The sequence below is a fragment of the Pogoniulus pusillus genome, chromosome 30, assembly GCF_015220805.1.
Source record: "Pogoniulus pusillus isolate bPogPus1 chromosome 30, bPogPus1.pri, whole genome shotgun sequence".
NCBI classification, from domain to species: Eukaryota; Metazoa; Chordata; class Aves; order Piciformes; family Lybiidae; genus Pogoniulus; species Pogoniulus pusillus.
This window is the reverse complement of record NC_087293.1, coordinates 14,749,996-14,775,871: the sequence shown is the minus strand read 5'-3', so window position 1 is coordinate 14,775,871 and position 25,876 is coordinate 14,749,996. Positions and strand designations below refer to the sequence as shown.

General features: G+C 51.1%; 1 protein-coding gene and 1 long non-coding RNA gene across 6 annotated transcripts in view; one reads left to right on the top strand and one right to left on the bottom strand.

Annotated features, from left to right (window-relative positions):
* Positions 1 to 25,876, top strand: part of TBX5 (T-box transcription factor 5) — a 165,717-nt gene that overhangs the window by 94,631 nt on the left and 45,210 nt on the right. Inside the window, exons 1-3 of one of the 5 annotated variants that reach the window (XM_064168471.1) lie at positions 19,824 to 19,865; positions 21,771 to 21,946; positions 23,647 to 23,741. In XM_064168471.1, coding sequence (XP_064024541.1) covers positions 21,800 to 21,946; positions 23,647 to 23,741 — 242 coding nt within the window. In that variant the 5' untranslated portion in view covers positions 19,824 to 19,865; positions 21,771 to 21,799. Of the gene's footprint in view, positions 1 to 19,823; positions 19,866 to 21,513; positions 21,586 to 21,770; positions 21,947 to 22,305; positions 22,326 to 23,646; positions 23,742 to 25,758; positions 25,848 to 25,876 lie in introns of those variants that run through there. The other 4 variants (XM_064168469.1, XM_064168470.1, XM_064168472.1 and 1 more) reach the window with 4 other exon arrangements.
* Positions 18,769 to 20,255, bottom strand: LOC135188801 (uncharacterized). The gene is made up of 2 exons (XR_010307857.1): positions 19,836 to 20,255; positions 18,769 to 19,244 (listed from the first exon to the last, which is right to left on the bottom strand). It is a non-coding gene; the product is annotated as an uncharacterized LOC135188801 (long non-coding RNA).

Below are 25,876 nucleotides of genomic sequence, written 5' to 3'. Positions count from 1 at the left end.
CCGGACACACATCGCTGAACTCGCTGAGTCTTTGAGGGAGGGAAGGCAGTTGTGGATTTCATGCCTGTGTGAGCTTCATGGTTACCCCAGTGTGAGCAGAATAAAGCAGGCTCAGAGAGGCTGATGAAGTTAGGTAGTATGCTGGAACATTCCTGCAGATCTCTATAGGTTGAGGGGGAAAAAAAAACCCCACTGTAGAAAGTTCTCCTGCCTGCTTATTTCCAGGGCTAAAAGGCTGAGCTCACTTCCAGTAGTGCAGCTGCTGTAGATTTATACCAATTAGCAGTAGTCTGAGTAATTTGGGGGAGTAATTAATGTTTTGGCATTTGTAGGCTTGTTTTTCTCTTTGGAGGATTAGGGGGAAATGTATCTGTGCTGCACGTTGGGTCTGGGAGCAGGAGGGGCTGCTGCCCTTGCCAGTTTCGAACCAGATTTCCCAGCTGTGTGGAGTGTGTTTGAGGAAGTGGAGTTCAGGACACGGCCAAGGAGCACACAGACCCTTTTGATCCCAAGCAAGCTCTATGGCTTAACAGCAGCCCTTCTCTCCAGCAGGTATTTTGTGTTTCTCAAGGAGATCTGGAAGCTCTCTAGGTGGGGGAGTGTAGAGGTCCATGGGAGTGTGATGTGCTTTAAACAAAATCGTTGCGGTCTGAGAGGAGGATAAGACAGGAGCAGCAGAAGCACAGAATCGTTTCAATTGGCAAAGGCCTTCAAGATCGTTGAGCCCAACCATTAACCCTTCTCTGTCAAGTCTATCACTAGGGCATATCCCCAAGCACCACATCTACACAGCTGTTAAACACATCCAGGGATGGTGACTCGACCACCTCCCTGGGCATCCAGATATGAGCTTGAGGATGATGCCTCATGCATGAATTATTCTTGATCCACAGGAATGCTTCCTGCATAGGCAGAAACCTATCCATTTAGTTGCTGGAATATCTCTTGTTTGGTATTTTCCACTCTTGGCAATGATCAGGGCAACAGCAGCATTGTCCTGCTCTGCCTGCATGGATCACAGGATGTCAGGGGTTGGAAGGGACACAAAGAGATCATTGAGTCCAACCCCCTGGCAGAGCAGGACCATACAATCCAGCTCAGGGCATACAGGAACACATCCAGGCAGCCCTTGAAAGGCTGCAGAGAAGGAGACTCCACAACCTCTCTGGACAGCCGGTGCCAGTGCTCTGGGACCCTTACAGCAAAGAAGTTGCCCCTTGTGTTGAGCTGGAACCTCCTGTGCTGCAGCTTCCATCCATTGCTCCTTGTCCTATCTCAGGGAGCAGTGAGCAGAGCCTGTCCATCCCTGACCCCCATCCCTCAGATAGTTATAGACATTTCTTAGATCCCCTCTCAGTCTTCTCTTCTCCAGACTCAGCAGCCCCAGGTCCCTCAGCCTCTCCTCATCAGGCAGTGCTCCAGTCCCCTCATCATCCTTGTAGCCCTCCCTTGGATTTCCTCCAGCAGATCCCTGTCCCTCTTAAACTGAGGAGTCCAAAACTGAATCCAGTACTCAAGATGAGGTCTCACCAGGAGGGGAGGGAGAAGGATACCTTAGTAATATAGTCAGAGGTGAAACAGGCACCCATACACACTCCCCTGTGTCACAGAGGAGGCATTGTGCTGTACACACATCTTCAGACATCTTCTACTTGACAAGGACGGACCTGTCCTGCTCACCTGTTGTGTAGGAGACCCAGCAAAAGTCAGACTCCCAACACTAAGTTCCTCACATCTCTTCACCAGGGCTAAGAGATCTAAACAGTAGATGCTTTATTCAAGCTGGCTGTTGATGTTCTTGTTCTCGGTGGCTGAGTAGGATCAAGTCACCCTCAGTGTTGCAGGAGGCAGGGAATAGAGTAAGGTGTCCCTGCCCATGGCAAGGGGGTTGGAGTTAGGTGATCCTTGTGGTCCCTTCCAACCCTGACTGATTCTATGGTTCTATGAGTAGATAGAACACCTGGGGTTGTTGGACTGGATGAAAGAACCCAGAGGAAGCCTGGATGAATCAGTGTCATCAAAATGCCTAACCAAGGTGATCACAGAATCATTGTAGTTGGAAAAGATCCCCAGGATCTTCAAGTCCAACCAAGCCTCAACACAAGGGGGAACTTCTTGACTGTAAGGGTCGCAGAGCACTGGCACAGGCTGCCCAGAGAGGTTTTGGGGTCTCCTTCTCTGGAGCCTTTCAAGACCTGTCTGGATGTGTTCCTCTGTGATCTGTGTTAGGTAGGATTGTCCTGCTCTGGCAGGGGGGTTGGACTCGATGATCTCCTTGGGTCCCTTCCATCTTCTAACATCCTATGATCCTGTGAAGCTATGGGAGGGGTGACAGAGCACGAGGAGGGACCACCTGCCTCATGCAGCACAGGCTCTTGCAATTACAGGTGAGCATATAACAGCCACTGAATCCAGAGGGGTCTCCAGAACATCCACTGCTGGCCATAAACCACTTCCCCACACCCTGTAACAACTTTAAGAGCGCTAGTGCAAGAAAAAGACCAACCCCCCCCCCAAAAAAAAGCCCAAAACCCCAAACAAACAGCACCCTCCTCCCCCCAAACAACCCTTGAGCATGCAGGAGAGATCAAGGGCATTGCCAATGTCCTGGATCCCAGCAGTAGCAGGGAAATTGTTAGGTGAAAATGTCCAGATGATCTTATGAAGTGGACCGTGGCCCACCTTACAGAGGAAAGCAAGAAAACCTTACCAGTCCCTGCCAAATCTAACCCCAGGGGGAAATTCTTTCCTGAATAGAGGCCAAAACCCAAAGTAATTGCACATGTACTCTTTAAAAATGGATTTTATTTAGGAGAAACACATTGTCATCATCATCATCATCCTGTAAACCCTGCCAAATGTGCGCTGAGAGGACTTCTAGAAGGAGAAATGCAAAGGCTGCTTCCAGAAGTGCTGTGTTGAGTGAGATGCTTCCACCCCACCTCCACCTGACCTAGGTGGAAGACCCTCTAGAGGTACCCCACGTTTCTTGGGGAAAGAGGCATTACTCACCTGGAGCTGCTGGTTTTTTTTTTCTTGCTGAGTCCCCAGGCAGCTGTGATCTATTGGATTTATGGTTTATGGAATCACAGAATCATCCAAGCTGGAAGAGACCTCCAAGATCATCCAGTCCAACCTAGCACCCAGCCCTAGCCAATCAAGCAGTCAAAGCTTTCTGGAGGGTTTAATTGAGGTCTTGAGGAACCTTGCTTAGGGTTGGTGCATGCACCGGGGCTGGTTTAACACAACGCAGCTACTCTCTGCCTCTGATGAATCCCTCTCCAATGCAGAGGAGTTGTAAAAGTCCTAAGCATCACTTAGATCCAACCAACAGATACTGAAGGACTTATTCTCAAGGCTAATTTGCTGCTATTTTCTGCAGCTTCAACTCAATCTCTGTCTTTTCCATCTCTCTTCCCTTCGATTTGACTTTCTGCTCCTGGTGATGGCAGCAGTCGTAGCAAGAAGTGTCTGGGCTGCAGTTTAACCATGTCTGCAGAAGCAGATGGATTTTAGAGTGTCTGCCAGTTAGACCCAAATTAGAGGGCTGCTGAGCTTCCAGCCTCCCTAAAGCAGCCAGCTCCATGCTCTGTTTAGAGTTAAGAGGAGCTGGGAGGGAATGACTTGTTCTCTTCCATCCGTGTTCCAAGCCATCTGATGAGCCCACCACGGGATCTAAAAGTGGTTCTCCTACCCAAAACCTCAGTACTAAGTGGTGACATCATGACAGACCTCAGACTACTCCACCATTTTACAGAGAGGTCCACAAATGCTCCAAAAAGTGGTCCAAAGCTGCACAGATGTCTTGGACTTGCCTTGCTCCTGCCCAGTGCCTGGGAGCCAAAGGTGCTGCTTCTCTATGGTGAGGGGGATCAGGGCTGGCATGACCTGTTTAGAACTGTGAGCATAGGACATGCTGTTGGCCCTGAGACTGTGTGGTGTAATAAGGACACTTAGAAACACAGAAAAACATGGAAACATGGAATGCTTTGGGTTGGAAGAGACCTCCAAAGGTCATCTAGTCCATCCTCCCTGCACTGAGCAGGGACATCCTCTGTTAGAACCACCCCTTCTGCAGTGAACAAGGTGCCACAGAGGTGCCTGTACAGAGCAGCAGCTCTCTCACACACACATGCAACCAAGGATCTACACAGCAGTGGCCACCCAGACTGAGTTGGGTCTAACTCACCCCTCAGAGGGCTGACAGCCACAGAGGCACCTGCATGTAACAACATCACACATCTTTTACTTACTTAGGTGCTAGAAGGCTGCACAGGCACCACTGAACCAGATCAGAAGCTACTACCTGGGATGAGCAGCAGCTCTCCCTCACAGGGCTTCATTTCCAAGTGCTGCCAGACATGTGGATAATTGCATCCTGATGAAACTGAAGTGGACATCCATGTCCCATGATTGAGTCATGCCAGTGGTGAGGCATGCAAGAACCATATTTCCAGCTCCATGGGGAGAACAAGTTGGGGCAGGGAGGAGTCCAGGTAATGAGGTCCTTAGGATGAAGTCTCAGATCTGCAGCCATGATGTTTGCCGTGGGTGAATCTGTCCTATCTGCTAATCTTGTCTCTGTTCTGGCTGGGCTGAGAAGCCTTTCTGATGCCAGGAGGGTGGACTGGGCAACGGCTGCTTTGTGGAGCCCAGCAGTGTGCTGCTCCTCTGAAAGCTGATGGCAGAAGAGCTTTAGCAGAGGGAGTAGGATGAGCAGCAGCAATGGTTCCAGCATGTCTGGCAGTTGTGATCCAAAACAGATCCAGGACAACTGCTTTGAGCAGCTGCCACTTCACACTTCTTCTTGCCCCTGAATCTGCTCTGGGTAGACATCTCAGTGCCAGCCATGCTCTAAATTCACTTTCAGGAAGCTCAGGTTGATTTTTGAGCAGGCTGAGCTTTCTGCCAGCTTGCCACAAGCTCCTTTCTCCTGCTTGGAGAAACCCAGGAGGAGCATGGCCCATGGGCACCATCCCTCTGCTCTGCTCCCACCCCAAGAACTGATCACTCAGTTGTGATTACAAGAAAAAAAGGTAGAAGATTTCATGAGAGCTGATCTGTTAAAGTTGCAGAGCTGGCTATTGGCATCTATTTTTTCCTTTTCTTTTCTTAACAGTAGGATTTTGTTTCTATCTGTTAGGAAGGAGCAGGTTAAAAGCAAAAGTCACTGTTAAGTTATAGCGTGCAAGGAAGAAGTAAAAATAGCCTAGGCTGGGCTAGGTGGGGAGAAGAGGAGGTTGCACTGCTGCCATTAAAAATGACTTTTAAGTGGAGGGTGAGCTTGAAACCTTGGCAGGAACCTGCACATCCTCTTCAGAGGCTGCTTCTACAGAGCCAGGGTGACCCTCCTGATGGTCACTTGCTAATTTGTGTGTCCTTTTTGGGTGTGGGTAGGTATTTTATGGAATACTCTTATCAAACTGCTCTCCTGCTGGAAATGGGATTTGGGAACTAATTGATGTGCCTCTCTTTGAAGGGAAAAAAAAGAGTGTGTTAAAGGATGTCCTCAGGTGCCACTGGGGATGTGTCTGGATTTTAATATAGCTCAGTTCCTCCATGCTTCAGCCCCTTCAGGTTTGGAGCATATTTACTGTCACACAGGTCCCAAATCACTGGGTTGTGGGGACAGGACTTTGCCTGTTCCTGTGAGACTTGGCTAAGCTGTGGAAGGTCCAATGGGATGTGAGCAGCTGCTTCTTCTAGCAAAACCTCTCAAAGGAAATCACACCCCAAAAAGTCATGGAAGGACAAAAGACAGGAGCACAGGAGGGAGGGGGGGGGGGAAGAAAACCCCCCAACAACTACATTAGTAAAACAAAAAACCTCCAACTCCACCCTAAAAAACATCCACCCACCCCCCACTTCCCTCTCTCTTCCCCATGGTTTTGAATGGATGGTGAGACCTGTTTTCACTCAGCCAAGTGTTGCTGGAGTAGGGCAGAGCCAGGACTATCCCCATGGGCCCCACACCCATGGGCTGAGGTGGTTGTAACCCCAACCCAACAGGCTCGGCCAGGCAGGACAGAGCTCTTGGCAGGCATTAATAACCCAGGAGAAGGTTCATGCTGCTCTGGCCAGAGCAGGCCTTGCTGCTCACCAAGCCCAGAGGCAGTCATAGGGGTCAAGCTAATGCTGACACTGGGGCCTTTGATTGTGTTTGATTCATGTGCATACACCACTGGTAGGTCAGATGGGCTGTTAATCCCCGAGTCCCTTCCCCCTTCCACAGCAGAAACAAAACAAAAAGAAGAAGGAAAATGAGAAATAAGTTTAGTAGGTGACTTCCCAGCTGGCTGCAGGCCTTGTGATGTGAGCTGGTTGGGTCTGGGTGTTCAGAAATCTGTGTCCTCTGTGCTTTAGGGATGTTTGGGTGGTTTTGGTACCCTGGTGACTGGAATGCATTGGAGGGAATAAACCTCTTGGCTGATGCTTTGAGTAGAAGCAGTGATGTGCTCATGGCATGTTCCAGGACGACCTAGGGAAGCTGTGGGAGCAAGGGGGTGAGCCCACGTTGCTGTTTGCATTTAATCCCAGGTTGGAGGAGCTAGGTTTGATGCCAAAATGTGTGTGTCCTCACCTGCACAGGAAAGGGAGAGCTTCTGCCCTGCTTGTAGCTGATGGCAAAGCTTTTTTTCCCAGCTGATAAAATGCATTTGGTGTCACAAAAAACTCCTTAATAAGCAGCTTCTGGACACTCTCAGCCAACACATGCAGGGTGGTTAGTGGGGCTGGGCTGTGGGGACAAGCCCTCCTCAGTGGGTGATCCCACAGGAGTGATTCCTGAGAAGGAAATGGAGTTAGGAATCTCTTTCCCCAAGGCTTGATGCATGAAGGGCTACACTGGAGGGTCCGGGGAGTGCGGGGGGCTATGATGGGACTGAGCCAGTGGCTCTGCTCTGGTCCAGGGCTGAGGAGCTTCCCCTTCCGCCCCTGTTTCAGCATACGCGGGTCAGCGGGAACGAGGAGAAGAGCTCGCAGGGGGTTGCGGAAGGGAAGAGCAAGGGGAGCGGCAGCGGAGCGGGGGATCCCGGGGGGTGCAACACCTCCTTTGGAAGCTGAAAATAGCGTCTGCCGGGCTCGGGGGATGGGGAAGGCTGCTGTGGGCAAATGACCCAATTAGGGAATCTTTGTCAGATTGGGGAAAGCTGAGATAAGTCCCTTTTATCAGCCTATAAAAATACCACTTTCACTTATCTGGAGCTACCTACAGCGCCCAGCTGCAGGGGGGAGCCGGGAGAGGGGAGCAGAGCCGCTCCGCAGGCAGAGGAGGAGTCAGGGATGTGCCTGACAACGAGGCTGGGGGGGTGCTGGAAAAACATGTTGTCCTGCAGAACTAACCCGCTCCCCTGCTTACCCCAGCCCCCTCAACACCCTCCGGAGCCCACCTGCTCCCCTTACGACATCCTGGCTTAGCCGGGGCCCCCCCCACTTCATTCACAAGGTCCGATCCTTCCCCAGAATGTTGTTTTTCCATCTTATTTTCCACCTTTTCCCCGGCATTATGTGGAGAGGGTGCGCGGCTGCAAAGTTATTAGGGTAGTGCCGACGGTGCGAGCAGGGAAGGAGCATCCCCAGGGTAGGGCTGGGTGCTAGGTTGGACTGGATGATTTTAGAGGTCTCTTTCAACCTGATTGATGCTATGATGGGTGGGTGCACGAACCCACAGGCTGCAGATAGATACCTGCGTGGAATTCTGCTCTGTTTGTGCCTATTTCCCCTTGTTTATATGGAAATACTCAGATCCACGCAGCCGCCCTCACTCCCATGGCCGTGAAGCTGCGGCACATTCCGTGGGTGCGAGTGTTTCCTGGACACTCAAAAGCCTTCTTCCATCTGTACATCTGCTTCTGAAGGCATCTCTGCACGGATATCTCCCCCCCACCCTCCACACCGCCTGCAAGCAGAGGATCAAGCCGTGGAGAGAGTGCTAACATGCATTCCTACTGTGGGAAAACATGCTGCACTTTGATTGTTTTCTCTGTGGTTTCCAGGCTCTTTGGGGCTGGAGGAAAACCGTCGGGATGGAGCGTGGAGGGAGGGAGGGAGGGACGAGAAGACAACCCATCAGGCAACCCAAATCAAACCTATGTTAGGGTCGGGGGTGGTGGTGTGGGGTGTGTTGTGTTTTGGGCAAGGGGGTGTCAGTGGAGAGAAAAGGGAGGAGGGAAGTGTTCAACGCAGGGGTTTGTTGTTGAAAGACTCCCAACAGAGGTTTGCTCAGGTGGGGCGTACGGGTGGGAGAAGGGAGAAGCAGCTGCTCTTCTTCACCCCTCGTCCACCCTCAAAGTCCAGGCCCACAGGACCCCGCTCGTATTTTGTTTGGTTTGGTTTGGTTTGAAGCAGAACAACCAATTCCGGCTGGTACAGCCCAAAAATAGAGCCTCTCCACGAAGCCTTAGCCCACTGGAGTTGGGGAGGGGGTAAACCTTGGCTGTGGTGTATGGGAATAGATGAGGCTGAAGTTGCCTCTTTTAGGGGTTTTGAACACGCAAAAAGTTTCGCCCCAGAGGTTTTTTTTCCTTGCGTTGTTTCTCTTTCGAGGAATACACAGACGGGTGGGAAGCAGGATGCTGCCGTCGGGGCAGTCCCCGGCAGTGTGGGGTGATCGTCGCTGTGGTGAGGGTTTAGACGAAGGGGCAGGCGCCCTCCTTCCCAGGGGCAGCCTCCTCCACCGGGTTGGTACCTTTCGCACAGATTTGCTGGAAGGGTTTCCAAATTCTTTTCCAAATATAGCCCCGAGGTGGCCGCCTGCCTCCCCCGGTGCCCTTCACGGCTCCGAGCCGCAGCCGAGGGACAACCGCGATACACATCCCCCTACCCCCCCACACCAAATCTATGCCCAGCAGACGGGAGGAAAGCCGGGCAGTGGGGGTGCTCTCACACAAAACACGCGTGGAAGCTACGAGTTCCAGTAGCTCCAGTGTCTGTCCTCCAGTTCTCTGGATTTTAAACAGGCGTTTTGGGAAGGCAATGGGATGTTTTGGTCCCTTCTTTCCCGGTTACATCCCTGATCCCTTCCCGGAGAAGGGACCCTTCCCACTGCTTTGTCCCGCAGGCAGAGAGAAGGGCCAAGGATTTTTCCTCCTAACCCAAACCTGCGCATTCCCCCGAAAAATGCCTTGGAGGAAAAGTTTGGGGAGGTACCGCTGGGGGGGAGAGGGAATTTCCCGAGGAAGTTCCGCCAGGCACAGGCGATTTTTGGGAGATAGTCTTGTGTGCGTCCCCCAACAACATTCCCGTCCCTGAGCGGAACCTGGACTAGGGAAAAGAGGCAGAGACCGAGGTGGCGGGGAAGGGGAGAGAGAGCTGGTTACCAACATCTGGGGTGAGGAATACACCTCCCTAACGAGCCCTTACCCTGAGAGCAGCCTTCAAAGATCATTTTAACAGCGATAAATGCGATTTTCCCCCCCCCACCCCCCCGGCCCCCGCCAAGTCCTTCCATTATAAAAGGCTCCACCTGGGATATTTCTCCCCCATCACGTTTTTATAGCGAGATCAAGGACAAACTCCGTTGCGTTGCGTTGTGGTGGCAGGTCCTCGAGGCTTTATTTCTTGAGTTTAGGTGTTGTGGGTTTAGGTGGGTTCCCCCCCTCCCCCCAAAATACTCTTCAGGGTAAAGCTTCGATAATTTTCATCTCCCCCGCTGTAATTAAGAGGGAGAGGGAGCAAAATCTTGATTGCTTCTGCTTGTTCTGATGACTTCGGATGTGGAGAAGGGGAGGGAAGGGGGGGGGGGGGATGGTGGTGAACGGGCGGGAATTGATTTTAGATTTCTCTTTTATGTCGGGTCTGGTTTCTGGTGATTAAATTTCTCTCTTATGTGGACTGGACCTCGGGATAACTGATTAATAACATGCCACTTGGCGCCAACACGGGGTCTCAAGGCCTTTAATCGGCAAGATGCACAGGAGAACAGAGAGAAACACAGAGCAGGACAGAACTCCACCGACTTTTTCAGGCTGCTGGTCTCTAACTCGGCCGATTTCTTTTTTTTTTTTTTCCTTCTTCCCCCTCTCCCTCCCTCTTTTCCCTTTCCTTCTTCATCTTTTCAGTATTTCCTGCTAAACTCGTAAACTTTATTTGATTTACAGCTATTTCATGAACCTGCTTAAACTAACATGTGTTCCGTCTTGTCCGACTGAATCATAAAAAACAATCTTGGATCCAAACACGAGGGTTTTTTTTTCCCTCCCCTCCTGTAAGAAACGAGTTATTAATGACAGAAAATAGGCATTGTCTTCAACGGCTGCTGCTCCAGCTCCCGGCGCCGGGAGTTTGCCGGTTGCATTGCCCGGTTGCTGGTGGCAGGGGATCAGGGCTCGGCTCCGTAGGTACCGCCCAGGGATTCGGACTGTGCTGAGGGAGGGGTTTGAGAGGAGATTGGACTTTTCCTTTCGCCTAAAAATGAAGTCTTGGTTGGAAATAAACGATTTCCAAGCAGGCAGTGTCCAAAATACCATCAAACGGCTACTAACCTCCAGCCCTGGTGCAGAGCAGCAGGTAACAAGAGCGTTTGTCTCAAAAAGGCATGAAATGAGCTCAAAGTAATTTAGTAAAGCACGAAGCAGGATTTTCAGTGCCTACAACCACTTTTGCACCTCGAGCAAACCAGGCAAGCCTATCCCCTGCATGAAATAGTGATATAGGTGGAACAGGTATGAATTCACAGCCATGTGTAGATGTAGGTGCCTATAGAAACCCGAGTTTACCCAACCGAGTGCCCACATCCGCATCTATTCACGTTTAAATACTCAACTTTTTTCTCCTTCTGTTTTGCGTGGAAAAACACGCCAAAAAAAAAAACCACCCCAGCAACAACAACCTGCAACCCCCAGAAATAGAGACCTTACACTGCGAGCCAGGGCCCGCTGCCCACGAACAAGCGCACCCGTGGGTCTTTGTCTCTCACAAACAGGCTGCTCTGCTTGTGTGGGTTGTCGCGGAGCCATCCGCGAGGGCGCAGAGCCCTGAGATTCACAGTTTGTGACTTCATCCAGCCCGGGCACACGGGGCGAGATCTTTATAAGCGGGGAAATGTTCTTTTTGCTTTTTTTCTCCTTCCGTGGATGAGTTTTTTTTTGCACTCCGAAGATAACAAAAGAGTCTCAGGAGTCGTTTAGGTGATTCCCATACTCTTTATTATCCCCGCACGGATACAAAGGTGAGGGGTTTTTAGGATGCCCGTGGTACCCGCACAGGATAACGCGGTTGCTGAGGGTCTTGGGTGGAGGGGTGGGTCTTTTGCCTCCCTGGTATGTCTCCTAGTCCCGAATTTTGTGGGTATCCTGTAGCTACAAAGGATAACGTGGTCATAACAGTTCGACCAGGCACGGCTGAGATTTCACTCTGCGTTAGGGAGGATGAGAAAAAGAAGGGAGGGGGGAAACGGGGAAAAAAATGAAAATAAAGACAAAAGACAAAATTGATAGGGAAGGGAGGAAGAGAGGAAGAAAAATGAGTTGGAAAGGAAAGGAGGAATAAAGTTTGCCAGGCTGAGGGAACGGTGCGAGGTGCCCCGGCTGCCCCGTCCGCGCTCAGTGCTCCTCTCGCCGGGGCGAGTGGGGCAGTGGCCGGTTGTGTCTCGGTGGAGAAGGACAAACACAGGTGTCACTCGGGCAGCCCTGTTTACTCAGCGACTAATTCAAAGCTTTTCGATCCGGGCTCCTCTCTCTACCCCCCTTAGTTCCATCCTATTCCCCCCTAGTTCCCTTTTCAAGGTCATTGCAAGATCACTTTCGGGGAAAGCACTGAGCACTGAAGACTTTGCCCCTCTTGCCCCCATTAGCTTTCTTCCCAGGGCGAGAGCGAAGGCCTTATCTGCTTTTATTTTCTCCTTCGGGCCGAGATAACGCCCTGATTGACACCCTGTTTGGCAAGAGCAGATTAGCCTTGCCATTCCGGCATCGATAACGGGAGCATCAGGCATTGATCGGAGCAGGGAGGGGGCCAAAAATCCACCCAGGCTGGCTCCCTGAAAGAGAGAGAGAGAGAGAGAGAAAGAGAAATGCAGACTAATTCCTCCTATTCCTGCGTCCACAGGAAAGTTTGGGGAGGGGGTCAAGCCCCAACTCCCCCCAGCTGCAGTTGATTACGAAGCGATGCCTTTTTGCAGGCAGAAAATGGAGAGGAATCAGATTCTTTTTGCTTCAGGGACGTTCCCAGCTTCACTTTGGGATCTTTTCTTCCCCTCCCTGCTTGGTGGAATAAGGGACATCGGTCCCACGGGCACACGTGGGATCCTCCAAAGGGCAGCACTGGGCTTTGCCACTGGTCGGCTGCTTATTTTTCATTTTATTTACATTATTTTTCATTTTTCTTTGGTGTTTTTTTTTTTAAGCCAGAAAAGCGCAGGGAGGGGAAAAAAAAAAGGATTTGAAACCACAAACTTTTAAAAAAGTTTAAAAAAAAAAAGTTGTTCTGCTGTAATTACCGAAATTAAGTAAAAAGCTGGACCTAGGTATCTACCCCCGGAGGCTCGTCTAAGTGTACAAATAAATTCTAGACCACTAAACGCAGAGGGTTTGTAATGGAAATTGTGACAGGAGGCGAACTATGTTGGGGTGATTTGGACGCGAACGTCTTGCTGATAAACTCTCAATTCAATGCAGGCAGTCACTGCCTCAGTAATTTAGGGAGGGAGGGAATTATGACAATTAAAAAGCTTCCAGAAAGGAGGATTGGTTTGAATCCTTGTTTTCTCCCAGGTGAGTATTTTGCCAAAGCAGGGAAGCGGCCAACAAAAAGGAGTTAGACATAAAAGAACTGTGCGGAGAAGAGAAGTAAATTAACTTCAAATGGAAGGAAGGAAGGGGGACACATACACAATATAGCCTTGATACGAGGGAACGAAATCTCTGAGCTGAAAAAAAAACATACAATTCATTTTAAAAGGAAGAAAATAGAAAGCCCAAAATTGCCTCAATGTGGCTGTTTTGCAAGACGGGGGCGGACGATGATGTTGTGCCCGCTCCTGGGCACGGTGAGTGCTGGGGAGCAGCAGCCGGAACGCGAAACGCTTTTGAGTTTGGTTAAACCGCCCCAAGAAGTGATTTTAAAGGGTGTGCGGGGTGGGGGGAGTGAGTTCCTGCTCGGCACTATTTCTTACTGCTGACACCTCGACCCCACTGCAAGCCAGCACCCCGGCCACCCTCCACCCCCACCCCCCCTTCCTTCCCTCCACCTCTCTAGGGTAAAATCCGAGAGAAGAAACCTCCAGGGCCAGGGACACCCTCCAAAGGGAGCAGAGAGACTGCACAAGGTTCCGGCCATGCAGCCCCCAAAACTGGGGGCTCCCCGTGGTCTAAGGCACCCGGGCTGGGCGGCTGAGCCCGGGCTGTGCGGGTCTGATCCTGCGGTGAGGAGCTGAGCCACAGGGATCCAGCCCGGGGGGCGAGGGGGGTGGAAGGGGAGCTGCAGAGAGACCCTTCTCACACACAGCTCAGCCACGTACTCCCTCATCCACACAGGTAAGTGCCCGTGGTTTGAGTGTTGGGGTCCGTGGCTGCTGATGGACGCTGCAGCATTTCTATGACCATAAATATATATATATATATATATATATATATATATATATATATATATGTAAATATGTGGAATGCGATGTATAGGCACTGCGCCTCTCTTCATCCACTCAGCCGGGCTCTGGATGAGCACAGATTTGCACACACTCGCCGTGAGCTGTGGGAGGAAGGAAGGAGGGCGGCAGCGGATTGATGCACACCCAAAATCTCTCTGGAAACCATAGGTGAAATGTAAATATTCCCATATATATATATAGTATACATATATTTATATGTATATATATATGATGGATGGGGCACGGCTGGTTTGCACTTGCACAGATGCTGTTGTGCGGTGTGTGTGTGACCATCTCGGTGTCCGCAGCTGCACGCATGTATGATTTTGTGATGTGTGTCTGTGCATATACATATATCATGGGTATAAAATAGATATACTCCCGCGTATCTATATCTCCTTACATTCACGTCTTTATGCTGCATGTTCAATCTGACGATGTGAAATACTCGGAGCAAGGAGGAGGCGCCACGTATGTGTGCTTTTGCAGAGCGTCTGTGTGTTCAGATTCGCAGGAGCATGCACATCTCTATTTAAGTAGATCTATACATTTACATATGTCTGTCTGCTCGCTTGCTCGGGTTCCGGGGCCCCGCAGCAGCTTGCATCAAGACCCGGCGGTTCTGTGCTCGACTCGGAAGGGACCCGGAGCGGGGCCGGCGTGGAGAAGCGGCTCCCCGCTCTCCGGTTGCATCGGCCTCTGAGCGACCTCGGGTGTGGGGAGAGGCTTTTATTTGTGATTTGGGAAAAACCTTCCTCAGGAAGGTTTTATTCTGCTCTGACAGCGCCGGCACCTTAGGGCAATTGGTGCCAGCCTGGATCCCCGAGGGGATTTCATCCTCCCGGGAGGCTTTTCCCACCATTGTGGTTACTTGAGGGGAGACGCCGAGTTGAGGAGAGCGGCAAGATCTAGCACTGCACTGGGGCGAATCGGGGAAATGGTAGAGTTTTCTTTCCCACTTCGCCCGTTCTATTTTTCCTCCATCATTGCTGGTGCTTTTTGCCGCGGGCCTGGCTTCCCCCGGCTGTCTGCAAGGTTTGGTGGTGATGAGGAGAGCTCAGCTTGGGGAAAGTGGGAAAATCTCGGCAGGGTTTTGCCTGCTCGAAAGGGGAAGACTGCCTGCACCCCCTCGGCCTGGGGTCACTCACCCTCCGCAGTGTCCAGCTCCTTGAAGCAACTTCTCGCTCTTCATTAGGTGTTGCTCTTTATTTTCTTTCTCCTTATTTCTCCTCCTCCTCCTCTTCCTCCTCCTCTCTTTTTCTGTTGGAGGAAACAACGGGTTTGCCTTTTTTTTCTTTTTTTTTGGGGGGGAGAGAGTGAAAGTTTTGTACAACAGCCACGACTACATCCCCGAATCCCTCCAGGATGGGCGAGAGCTGGCACACGAGGCAGCGCCGGCGGCTCCTCTGCAGTCACTGGCTGCGCTTGGAGTGATTTGGTGGAGTTTTGGGTTTGGTTTGTGGGCTTTTTTCCCCCCTCGTGTCAATCACATGTGGCAAATAATCGCCTCGATTTTCTCTTTTTTAAAAAGTTCTTTTAAAACATATTTTTTTCCCCCCAATCAGAGCAAAGAATTGGTTCTCGGAGCCCACTGTGTGAATAACCAGGTTATCATTTACTATATATAGCCCAGCTCTCCTGCTCCCAGAACTGCCTCACTATCCAACTGACAACTTTCCTTCCTCTCCCTAATAGCATCAGAAATTACCCCTAAAAAAAAAAAAATTATAGCTAAATCGATAATTAATCCGAATCATACCAACCCTATTGGATTAACTCAGCTACTCCTACTGAAGCCGAAGCTTTGCTATTGTTTGGGCTATTTTGACCCTTTCCCACTCCGAGTTTTGCTGGATTCCCCAGCTATTCTCTGCCCGATTGAGTGCTCCACGCTCGTATAAGACATATCTCCCCTCGCACCTTCATCTATATGTGTCTATATACGTATTGCATGTGAATATATCTGTTTATGTGTATATATACACACCCAAGCCCATATAGAGACGTTGCACACACTCAGCCTCCCTGCATTTACATGGCACCACATGGATTACATTTTTTTTTCCGCGGATGGGGGTTGGAGGGAGAGATAAAAAAAAAAAAAAAATCAAGCAGGAATCTCTCTGATAGGGCTTTAAAAAGAGGAGAATAATACAAATTAACCTTCCATTACTGCTGCAGTCAACCATGACAGAATAGGCCGGTTGCGTGGTTGGTGACGTCTCCGTGTCCTATAGGAGCAAAGCTGGTGAGATAGCAGCTATCGCCTTGAACTCTCTTTATTTTATTGGAGTATGGCTGGTAATAAACAGTAATATTTAATTTGTCTGAGACCACAAATCGGCTCCTAGCTGGAAGCCTGCTTCTCCTCGACATCGCAGTCCTGGGGAGCAGGGACTTCTTGTCTTTTTACCCCCGCCCCCCTCTTTTTTTTTTCCCTCTTTTTTTTTTCCTTCCCCCCTTCCCGTGTTTCTTCTTCCTTCTTTTTTTTCACCCCTTCCCCAACCTGCAGACGGAAATAAATTCGATTTATTTGCATCGTTTTTCAACTTGTCTTCAAGGTGTTTGGGAGCTAGTTTGGCATTGCAGAGGTGAGTGCTTTTCCAAGGCAGCGGCCGTGTGCTCGGGGTTCACTCTTTCAAACTTCAGGCGTTCTCACTTTTCCTTTCCTTTCCGGACAGGGGAAGTTCGGGTTGTTTGTCGTTCAGCAGCTTCCACAAAACTTTCTTCTCATTGAGTTTTAATTTTGGGTTTTTTTTTCACTAGAAAACCGTTTTTTTTGGCGGGGTGGGGGGAGTCTCGGGGGATGCCTCCGGTGATGCTCCCCAGCACCCGAGCGAAGCAGCGTGACTGCTCTCCTCGCTCCGATCCTTCCTCGCAGCACCACGGTGGTTGCTTACTTTTATTCTTCCCTCCTTCCACTTTCCCCCCCACCTCGATTTGCATCTATACGATGGAAAGGGTGTTGCAAGAGCGGACTGGTGCCCGTTCAGCCCCAAGGCCGGGGCCGTGGTGGTCAAACCGCGGAAGAACCGCACGGTTTTAGCTCCGTTTATTTGTGTTTGGAAGGGTTCAGCAGCTCCTTTCCCTCTCTGAAAATAATGAAATATGGGACGAGCTTTGTTTTGTTTGTTTAAGTAGCGTTCTCTGGCTCATTCTCTGCGGCTACAAGTGCAGTTGTTGTGTTATTATTTGCGAGCGTTTACTGTTGGCTGTTTCTTCTCAAGTAGCTGTTGGAACCGGCGTGCAGATGGAGGAAGAAAAAGGGGTTGGGAGATGCCAAACTACAACTCCTCAAGCATCCCCCTCCTCAATAGCTTCTCACCCCCAGACTTTTCCCTTCCTCACCTCAAACTTTCAGAGGGCTCCGGTGTTATCTCCCTCTGCGAGAGTTGGGAGCGATGGGGGGGGGGGGGGGGTGTGGAGGTTGCTGACAACATTCACGAAATGGGGAAAAGAAAAATAAGAGAAACGAAGGAGAGAGCGGAGGGGGGGTGGGGGTGGGAAAGAGGGAAGGTTTTTATGTGTTTGGACACACCACACACGGGATGCGAGACAGCGAGGAGAAGAGGGTGGGGGCAGCAAGAGGAGGAGAAGGAGGAGGGTGGGCAAACCCAGATCTAAACCATGCCATTTATTCCGAGTCTTATCAAAAAATCCGCCTCGCCAATCTGGTTCTCTTCAGCCTGCAGAATGCGACAGGGAGGCTGTTTACCCTGCGCTGACCTATTCAACTTTACCCTCCAAATAATACATTAAAAAAAAAAAAAAAGAAAGAAGAAGAAGAAGACAGGAGCGAAAGAAGATGCAGATAAAGCCCCATCCCCGCTCCTCGCTGACGGGTTGATTATTTGAGCTCCTGGAGCTGGTGAGGGGGATGGAAGGATGGGGGTGGTGTGGTAAAGAGGGGAACTGCAGACCTCGGTTGTTGTGAGGGGTGAGGAAGAAGATGGGGAAAGGCAGAGAGGAAGTCTGGAGTCCTGCATGTCTCCAGAAGAGAGGACAAGGACCACAGCTCCCTTTGCTGAGTTTCAGTCCCTTTCCGTCATGTTTTTCATCCCTTTATTTTTCTCAGGTTAAAGCCATTGAGGGGGGATCCCTTCCCAACCCCCACCTCCCCGCTCCCCCCCCCAGTAAAAGGCCTCTGTGAGCGCTAGCAAATATAGAGTTGGGTTCAAATCCACACCTCTGAGGGCTTAGGGGGGGAGGGGGGGGCCGGGGGTGTGCGACGTTAGAGGCACCAGCGATTTATTTAAAGGGATGAGGGAGAGGAGGGAGGGGTTAGGGTGAAGGGGGGGGGGGGAATATTCCCAGGCACTGAATTTTCTCTTTGGTTGGGAGAGATGGATGGAGAAGGGAGGGAGGGAGCCGAGAAGGAGGTAAGAGAAAGGGGGAGGGTTGCTTGAGAGTTTGATGATTGTCTTTGTGCCTTGTTCTTGTTTGCCGGCCAGAAAAATAGGCTGGAAAAGGAGGTTTGGGGGTGGGAAGGGGGGGGGGGGGGGGGGGGGAGAGAGAAAAGAGAGGAGGGAGGGGTCTAGAGGGAGGGCTGTGTGAGAGTGAGTCTCTACGGAGCAGGATCCCAGCTGGCTGGGCAGTGGGTCCCGGCACTTGGCGAACAGAGCTGGATGAGCCCACGTCACCTCCGCGCTCCTCTCCGCAGCTCTCCGCGCTCAGCTCCGCGCAGCCAGGGCGGCAGCGCCGCGAACCTGCCCGGAGGAGCGGCAGCGGCCAGCCTGACCCAAACTTTTTTTTTTCCTCCTTCCTTTTATTTTATTTTTTTTCCCAAGGGGGTGCTGTTTTCTTTTTTTCCCCTTTTCTTTTCTCCCCCTCCATATATATATATACATTTTTAAATCATTTTATTTTTAGGTGGGGAGCAGAAGGAGTAGGGTGGGGAAAACTGCATCTTCCAGATCAGGCTGAGAAAGGAGTGGGGGTGGGGGCTTTATATTGGTCTGAGGATCCTTTCTAGCGCGTCTGACAACCTGGAAGTGTTTGGAGAGAGCAGGAGAGAGAGAGAGAGACAGAGAGAGAGAGAGAGAGGGAGAGAGAGAAAGAGAATCAGGCAAGCGAGCTTGCATTGGATAGATTTTTTTCTTCCAGGCTGGGTTTTCACATGCTGATCTGCAAATAAATAAATAAAAGGAAATATGCACACGAGAAGCCTGATCCCATTGTAATTTCCATTGCAAAGGGGGAAATCCACACACACACACATTAAATACATGGAGATGCATTGATTGCATGGAATTCACCAAGCAAGGTAACAGCTCTTCCATTGCCATGTATGTCCGTCGGTGTCTGTAGTCTTGTCTGTTGAGTCTGTGCGAGAGAAGCAGAGCGAAAGTGCTTGGCCGGGGGCATTGTGAGACACAAACCCTCTTCACCGAGGAGCTGCGAGAGGCCTCGGGAGATGTGGGGTGCGAGGGAAGCGGAGGGGGCTCTGCTCTCCCTAGGGTTCCCGCGGCCGTGCGTGGGGCTGGGGAGGAGGGAGAAGCTGGAACAAAAGCAGAGGGTGGGTATTTTAATTCTCTTTTTAATCTCGCCTTGTGTTTTTCTCCCTCCCGCAAACGCACTTGGTGCTACTTTAGCAACGCGAGATGCATTTTTCATACAGCCGGCGCGGCCTGGTTCTGTCAAGCTCCATTTCTTCTCAGAAGCTCTTTAAAGGGGAAAAAAAAAAAAGACTTAGAAGCCACGGATGGGCAATTTCTTTTAGCTGTTGTGGGCTGGGTGGGTTTTGTTTTTTTTTTTTTTTCTTTTTAATATTTCCCTCACCCTCTTTTTTTTTTTTTTTTTCCCCTGAAAACAAATCTTTACCATTTTTATATCTGCTTAATTATGTCGCGACGCAGAGAGCATCAGGGCAGAGCGGTTGGAGCCTGGCTGCCATCCCTGCATCCCTTCTTTGTTTTAATCGTTATGCTTTATTTTATGATTTTTATTCTGGTGGGGTTTCCCCCCCCCCCCCCCCTCCTCCCGCCTCCTCCCCCTGCAACTTTGCCAGCTCAAGGGGAATAAAAGCTCCGAAGCTGGAGGGAAATCGATTTTAAAATGGATTAACCGGTACTTCCCAAGGGGAAAAGGGAACAAAATAAAGGCGACAAACAACCCCCCAAAACAGTCCAGGGAGATAAAGGGGGAAAAAAAAAGAGGAGGAGGAGGAGGGGAAGAGAAAAGCCTTAAATGGTCCCTGGAGCCGCAGCTCTATCCGCGGGCTGTGCCCGGGCCCGGGGTAGCAGCTCCCGCTTACTTTCCGCGCGTTTTCAGCTTCTCGTAACGGGTTTGTTTTGCTCTCTGGTGTCTCACTGCCGGACGCCTGGGCTGGTGTACGGTGGGAAAAGAGCTTTCGGGGAGGGAGGGAGGGAGAGAGAGAGAGAGAAAAGGAGGAAGGAGGGCACGGGCTGTTTCTGTTCATGATCTTTAGTTCTGTGGAGCCGGAATCCCTTCGCTTTTTGTCCTTTTACATTATTTATACATGTAGGTATCTATTGCCCACCACTAACAGCGAAGATAATGTTCTCCCCCTCCTTATCCACTTCCAACTTTCCTTTGCAGTTAAAGAAGAATTGCTTTTTTCTTCACACTTCCTTTCTTTCTCTCTCTCTCTTTTTCGTTCTCTTTCTCTCCTTCTCTCTTTCTCTCCTCTCTCTCCTTCTCTCTTTCTCTCCTCTCTCTCCTTCTCTCCTTCTCTCCTTCTCTCCTCTCTCTCCTTCTCTCCTTCTCTCCTTCTCTCCTTCTCTCCTTCTCTCTTTCTCTCTTTCTCTCTTTCTCTCCTTCTCTCCGTCTCTCCTTCTCTCTTTCTCTCTCTTTTTCTTTCCTATCTTTTAAATATTGCTGCGAGGAGAACAACTCCTTTCAAACCAGCCTCTCGTACTTAAAACCCAATATTGCCTCCATATGGTTGGCCGCTCAAAAATGAATCCACTCCTTTGAAACACGAAAGACTTTGTTTTGGGGTTTTTTGGTTGTTTTGTTTTTAAGGCTACTAAAACTCTAAACTCTTCAACAACAACAACAACAAAACCCTAACAGATAATTTATCTTTTCTCTCTGATATATTTTTTTTCCTCCCGGTGCTGCTTTGAAAGTTTTCCTCGTTTCTCACAGAGCTTTTAAAGCTACGGCAGAATCCTGCTTTTAAAACTTAACTGCAGTTACTCTCACTCGGATAGCAACGGCGTCTTTTAAAAGCTCCTTTTTCTCTGCTGGTGTAGTTTTACTCTAAATATTAAGGCTGACTCCACTCCAACCCCAATCCCACCAGCCCATGTGCACTTTACCTTCCACAGGGTCTCGACTGATTGATTTATTTCTCTTCTAATGTTTTCATTTTCTCGTCCATCCTTTGCTTTATTTGCAACTGTGCAGGGTCGGGGAAGAAAAGTTTGGAGTTCGTTTTGGTTTGTTTGTTTTGTTTTGTCTGTAGGACTGCCAGAACTTGAAGTTTTCGAGGGTTATATGGGGGGGGGGGGGGGGGGGGGGGGGGGGGGGGGGGGGGGGGGGGGGACATTTGCCTGGTAGAAGCTTTTTGTGGGGTGAAAAGTCTCATTTCCCCGGGAGAATAGTGGAGGCTTTCAGCTCCTCCGGCCCAGCGAGCCGCAGTGGAGTGTGTGGAAACCCGGAGGTGTTCAAAGCTTGGGGGAGAAGTTCTGGACCCCTCCGCTTCAAATCCTCGACCTCCAGAGTCATTTGTGTGATGAGTTGACTACCCCCTCGGTGCTTTGCACCCCGTCCCCTGCCAGACAGATCTCGAATTCGCTGTTTACCTTTTCCAAAAGATGCATTTAATAATACCACCTCCCCCTTCCCCTCCCTCTCATATCCCCCCCCTCCTCCTCCTCCCCCCCGCCCCCCCCCCCCCCCCCCCCCCCCCCACCCCCCTCCTTATTCCACCCCCTCCCAAATCCTATCATCCCTTGCGGGCTGCGATAATAAATAAAAGTCTTTATTTCTCCCTCTCCCAAAGTTAAAGGGCCTTGTTCCCTCCCCGGGCAGCTGAAGTGAGTTGTGCGGGTAGCAGTGTGGGGGTTACTGGACAGCCCAGCCCAGCGCTCCAGCTCCCTCCCCATTGCTGATGTATCAATATATATATATATATACACACACACATATCTATGTTGTATTAAACGTCAGCGGTGACTTATGCGTCTCTTATCTCTGCTCTCTCCCCGATGTGTGCCTGCAGTGGGGGATTCGGTGAAGGAAGCTCGTAACATGGCGGATAGCGAGGAAGGCTTTGGGCTCCCGACCACGCCGGCTGACTCGGAGGCCAAGGAGCTGCAAGCTGAAGCCAAGCAGGACACTCAGCTGGGGGCCACCAGCAAGTCTCCCACCTCCCCCCAGGCAGCCTTCACCCAGCAGGTAAAACTTACGCTCCTCTTTCTTCCCCCCCGCCTCGACCCCCGCTCTTTATTTTCTCTTTCCTTGGCTTTTTTAACCCCCAAACCTAAACTCAGCTCTCTGTATGCCCTTGCTCTGGGTGGTGCTGAGTACTTTTCGGCCCTCCACGGGAGTGGAAAGTCCCACTTGGTTGCGGGCCTCATCCTGCTTTAGCGTTCTTTGGGGTGGTGGCCAAGCGCTGGACCTGCGGGGAGGTGCAGGCGTGTGAATATTGGGGGTGCGTGGAAGGGCAAGCGCTTGAAAAGCACCCAAACGGCAGCGAGGGGAAGGTGCTCACACCCCCCTACAGCGACAGCAGTCCACGCGTGGGTGTGCAAAGGCGCAGGCGGACACGCAGGGGGTGAGCCTGTCTGTTTGCTATGGGTTTGGGAGCGCCCGTGTGTGTTTCCATAGGTATAAAGATATAGCTAGAGACACGCAGCCCTTGCGCGCAGGGGACACGCAGACCCAGCCACGCTCGGACACACGCGGCTCTGCCCGTACCCAAACAACAGCCCCCGACGACAGGACAGGGGTGCCACGCGTGGGCACTCGCACAGCGACCTGAGGGCCAGGCATCCCCCAGGGCTAAGCGCACCCCCCGTAGCCTCCGTCATGTCTTGCCCTCTCAATTTGGGTGCTGCTGTGTCCGGAGCAGGACCCTCTGCCTACCTCTGCGTTGCCAAGGAGAGCAGGCCGAGGGGGCAGCGGGCAAGGCCATCCATAGCCTTCCCCTCCTCAGCTGCCACCGAGGCCTTGCCGGACCGGGCGGTGCTCGGAGCCGTCCCCTAGCGTTTGGCCCCAACCGTCTCGGGGCATCGCAGGGTGATGAGGGCAACACGAGAGGCTTTCCCACTGGGCTCGCCTCGTCTCCGGTGGCTGTGGAGCCTCTCCGGAAGGCCCTGCGTATCTCCTGGCAGGTAAAGCCTTGGGGGGGAACCCTCATCCCGAGTGGCTGTGTACGAGGGGCACGGCGAGACTGGTGCGGGCAGCTGGTACCGGGGCCGGGCTTGCCCCGGGGCCAGGCTGTGCATTGGGAAGCAGACTCCCGGCGCGCTCCGGCTTCGTTTGCAGCGAGGTTATATGCAGTTTGTCTTGCGTGGGGAGTTCTCTGTGCTTTCTACACCACGGTGGAGAGATGTTTTGTCTGTGCGGTGGCATCCGTGGTGCCAAGCACGGCGCTCTCCTCGAACAGCCGCTGTGGAGCGTGGGCTGAAAGTGAGGCAAATCAAGGGATGAGAGGTGACACCCCACGTTTTTGCAGCCCGCGGGTGTAAATCACTTGTAGGAACGGTGTAAACCTCCTCTGGCCGGCTCTGTCGGGCCGGAGCGCTGCGGGTATTTCTCCCAGCAACAAACTGAAGCCGGCTCCGGGGGGGTTCCTGCCCTTCCTCCCCTCCCTGGGAGCACCAAGGCCCACAGGATCCTGCTCCAGGCTCTCTCCTTGACTAGCATCACTACGTTTCGAAATGAAATCCCATTTTTTTCCCAACTCTGCGGTCAGATTTTCTCGGGAATGCCTTAAACTCCAGCACCCCATCGCCTGGCCTTTTCCCTCCGAGCTCCCCTGCGAGGCCATGCGGGGCCCAGCCGCCCTCTGCCCGGCTGCCCGCGGTGGTGTTCTCCCCTCCTCTTTCCCCGCACAGCTCGGCACTGACGGTTCGTGCCTTCCTCCCTTGTAGGGCATGGAGGGGATCAAAGTGTTTTTGCACGAACGGGAGCTGTGGCTGAAGTTTCACGAAGTGGGGACAGAGATGATCATAACAAAGGCCGGGAGGTAAGAAGTCTGGGGATGCGGGTGGTCCGCATCCCTCTGCGTGGCTGAATCCACCTTTGTTTGTGCGTGTTTGGGACGGGGGGAGGGAAATGCCCACAGGGAGGGAGACAGACACGAAACACGCGTGTCTGCGCAGCTTCCCTCTCCCTGAAATGGAGACAGTCACGTTTGTGGTGTTTGAGACACCCCCCCTCCACCTTGCTCCATGCGTGTACCACAGCTCCGGGAGCACCCCTCAAAGCCCTGCCTGGGCTGCTCGGCGATGCCCCGATCGGGGCTGGTTGTGTGTGGAAATCCTTCTTTTCCAAGGATATTTTGTTTCTTCTGGATTCTTTCTTAATCCAGAACAGTCGGATCGTTAATCCCAATTTTAGGCTTTTGGAAACTTTCCAGACGAAGGCGAGTTGCAATCACTTGGCCAGAAGTGAACCTTGTTCAGAGCAGTTCGCCGCCCGGTTTCGTTGTTGTTGTTGTTGTTATTATTACTCTTATTATTATTTAAGGAAGCAGCTCTGTCCTCCTGAATTTTCACAAAGCTTTACGCTCTTTACACGAGTTTCATATCTTAAATCGCTCACCCTGAGGCAAATCCAAGCAGAATCCCTTTTCTTATCCCTTTTAAAAGTCGATGTGGTCTTAAGCTCCCGTTTATAGACCGATACCGAAGCCGTTTAGCTGCATAGATAGACTTGTCCGCAAATAAACAGCTTTGCGGATCTAACTGCGTCCAGATCCCCGCTTCTAGACGTGTCTGTTTGTCTGCGTGGGTGTGTGGAAAAATCTACAACCTCGCAAATCTCACTTTATTGGGGCTGAGCATAATCGATTCCATCACCGCCTCAGCAGCCTTGCTCCGTGGTTGTTTCTCTGTGTGCGTTTGAGGCGATTTAATATGAAACATTAATATTAAGGATAATATTAATGCTAAATTGAAGGGCGCCTGAGCCAGCGCGACCCAGTAAAATAACCCCTCCAGTGCCCTCCCTAAACTGGGGTTAGCCTCCCAAAGGCTTTTTTTCCCCGTTGCGATTTGGAATTAAAATCCTAGGAGGAAAGGAGGGGAGGTGGAAAAAAAAACCAAACAACCTAAACACCCATCCCTTTATGGGAGGAATTTAATGCTTTAGATTGCGAGGACACAACAAACAACGCGGAGTCAAACTTTCATTTTGCTCTGTCATTTGGTGTCTGTTGTGGTTTTCCAAAATTTGCCTGAGGAGGGAGGGGTGAAAAAAAAAATACCGAGCTGGTTGTGTAAGGTTTTAGGGAGTAGAGCTGTCTCCTGGATCGCCTTTTCCTTGGACAGTAAAACTTGGGTTTGAAGAAGGGGGTTTGTGTCGGAAGGAGGTGGTGCAAAGACAGAAGAAGAGATGTTGTAGAAGGGTTAGGGGTCCTGTCGACCCTGGATGCTAGGGAAAGGACGTTCCAAAAGCCTCCAAGTTCACTGGGGAAGGAGAAAGAGGAGGGGAAAGGGTGAGGGGGAAAAAAAAGGCAGCGCAGAGAAGGAGACATAAACCACCTTGCAGAAATTTCAAACAAAAATTACAGCAGCGGACAGAGAGCTCATCTGGAGAGCAATAAAATGGACATTTACAGCGCAGGGGCTTCAGGGTGGTGTGGGGGTGTGCGTGGGATATGGGGCAGGTTCCTTTCTTTATATCACTCCCCATGTTTATTGCTGGAGGAATCCTTGTTCTTGCTGGTCAGGTGTTTTCGAGGGAGTTAAGAGAGCATTCCTCAGGTGGAATTTAGTTTCTTCGTCCTTAAAACGTTAAAACCCTCTCGCTTTTTTCCTTACCTTTCCTCCCCACCTTTTTCTTTAAGGGGGGAGGGTAGCATTTTGTCCCCCGCTACGCCTTCCAGCTTTTTACAGGCGATTTAACCCCCAGCCCAGATGCTCTATCGCAGAGATAAGAGCCCGAGTCGGGATCAGAATGTAGTATTTTTAGAGGTGCGGGGTTTTTGTTTATGCGTGGTTTAAGTCCAGGGCTACATTTTCATCTGCTTTATTTTTAAATATTTGGAAAGCTCGAACTAAAATAACACCGAGGGTTTAAGTCGCTGCCTTGGAGTCATGGAAAATATTTCGAAGAGCCCCTGTCCTCGGTGTGTATCCAAGGATTTGTCAGGTGTGG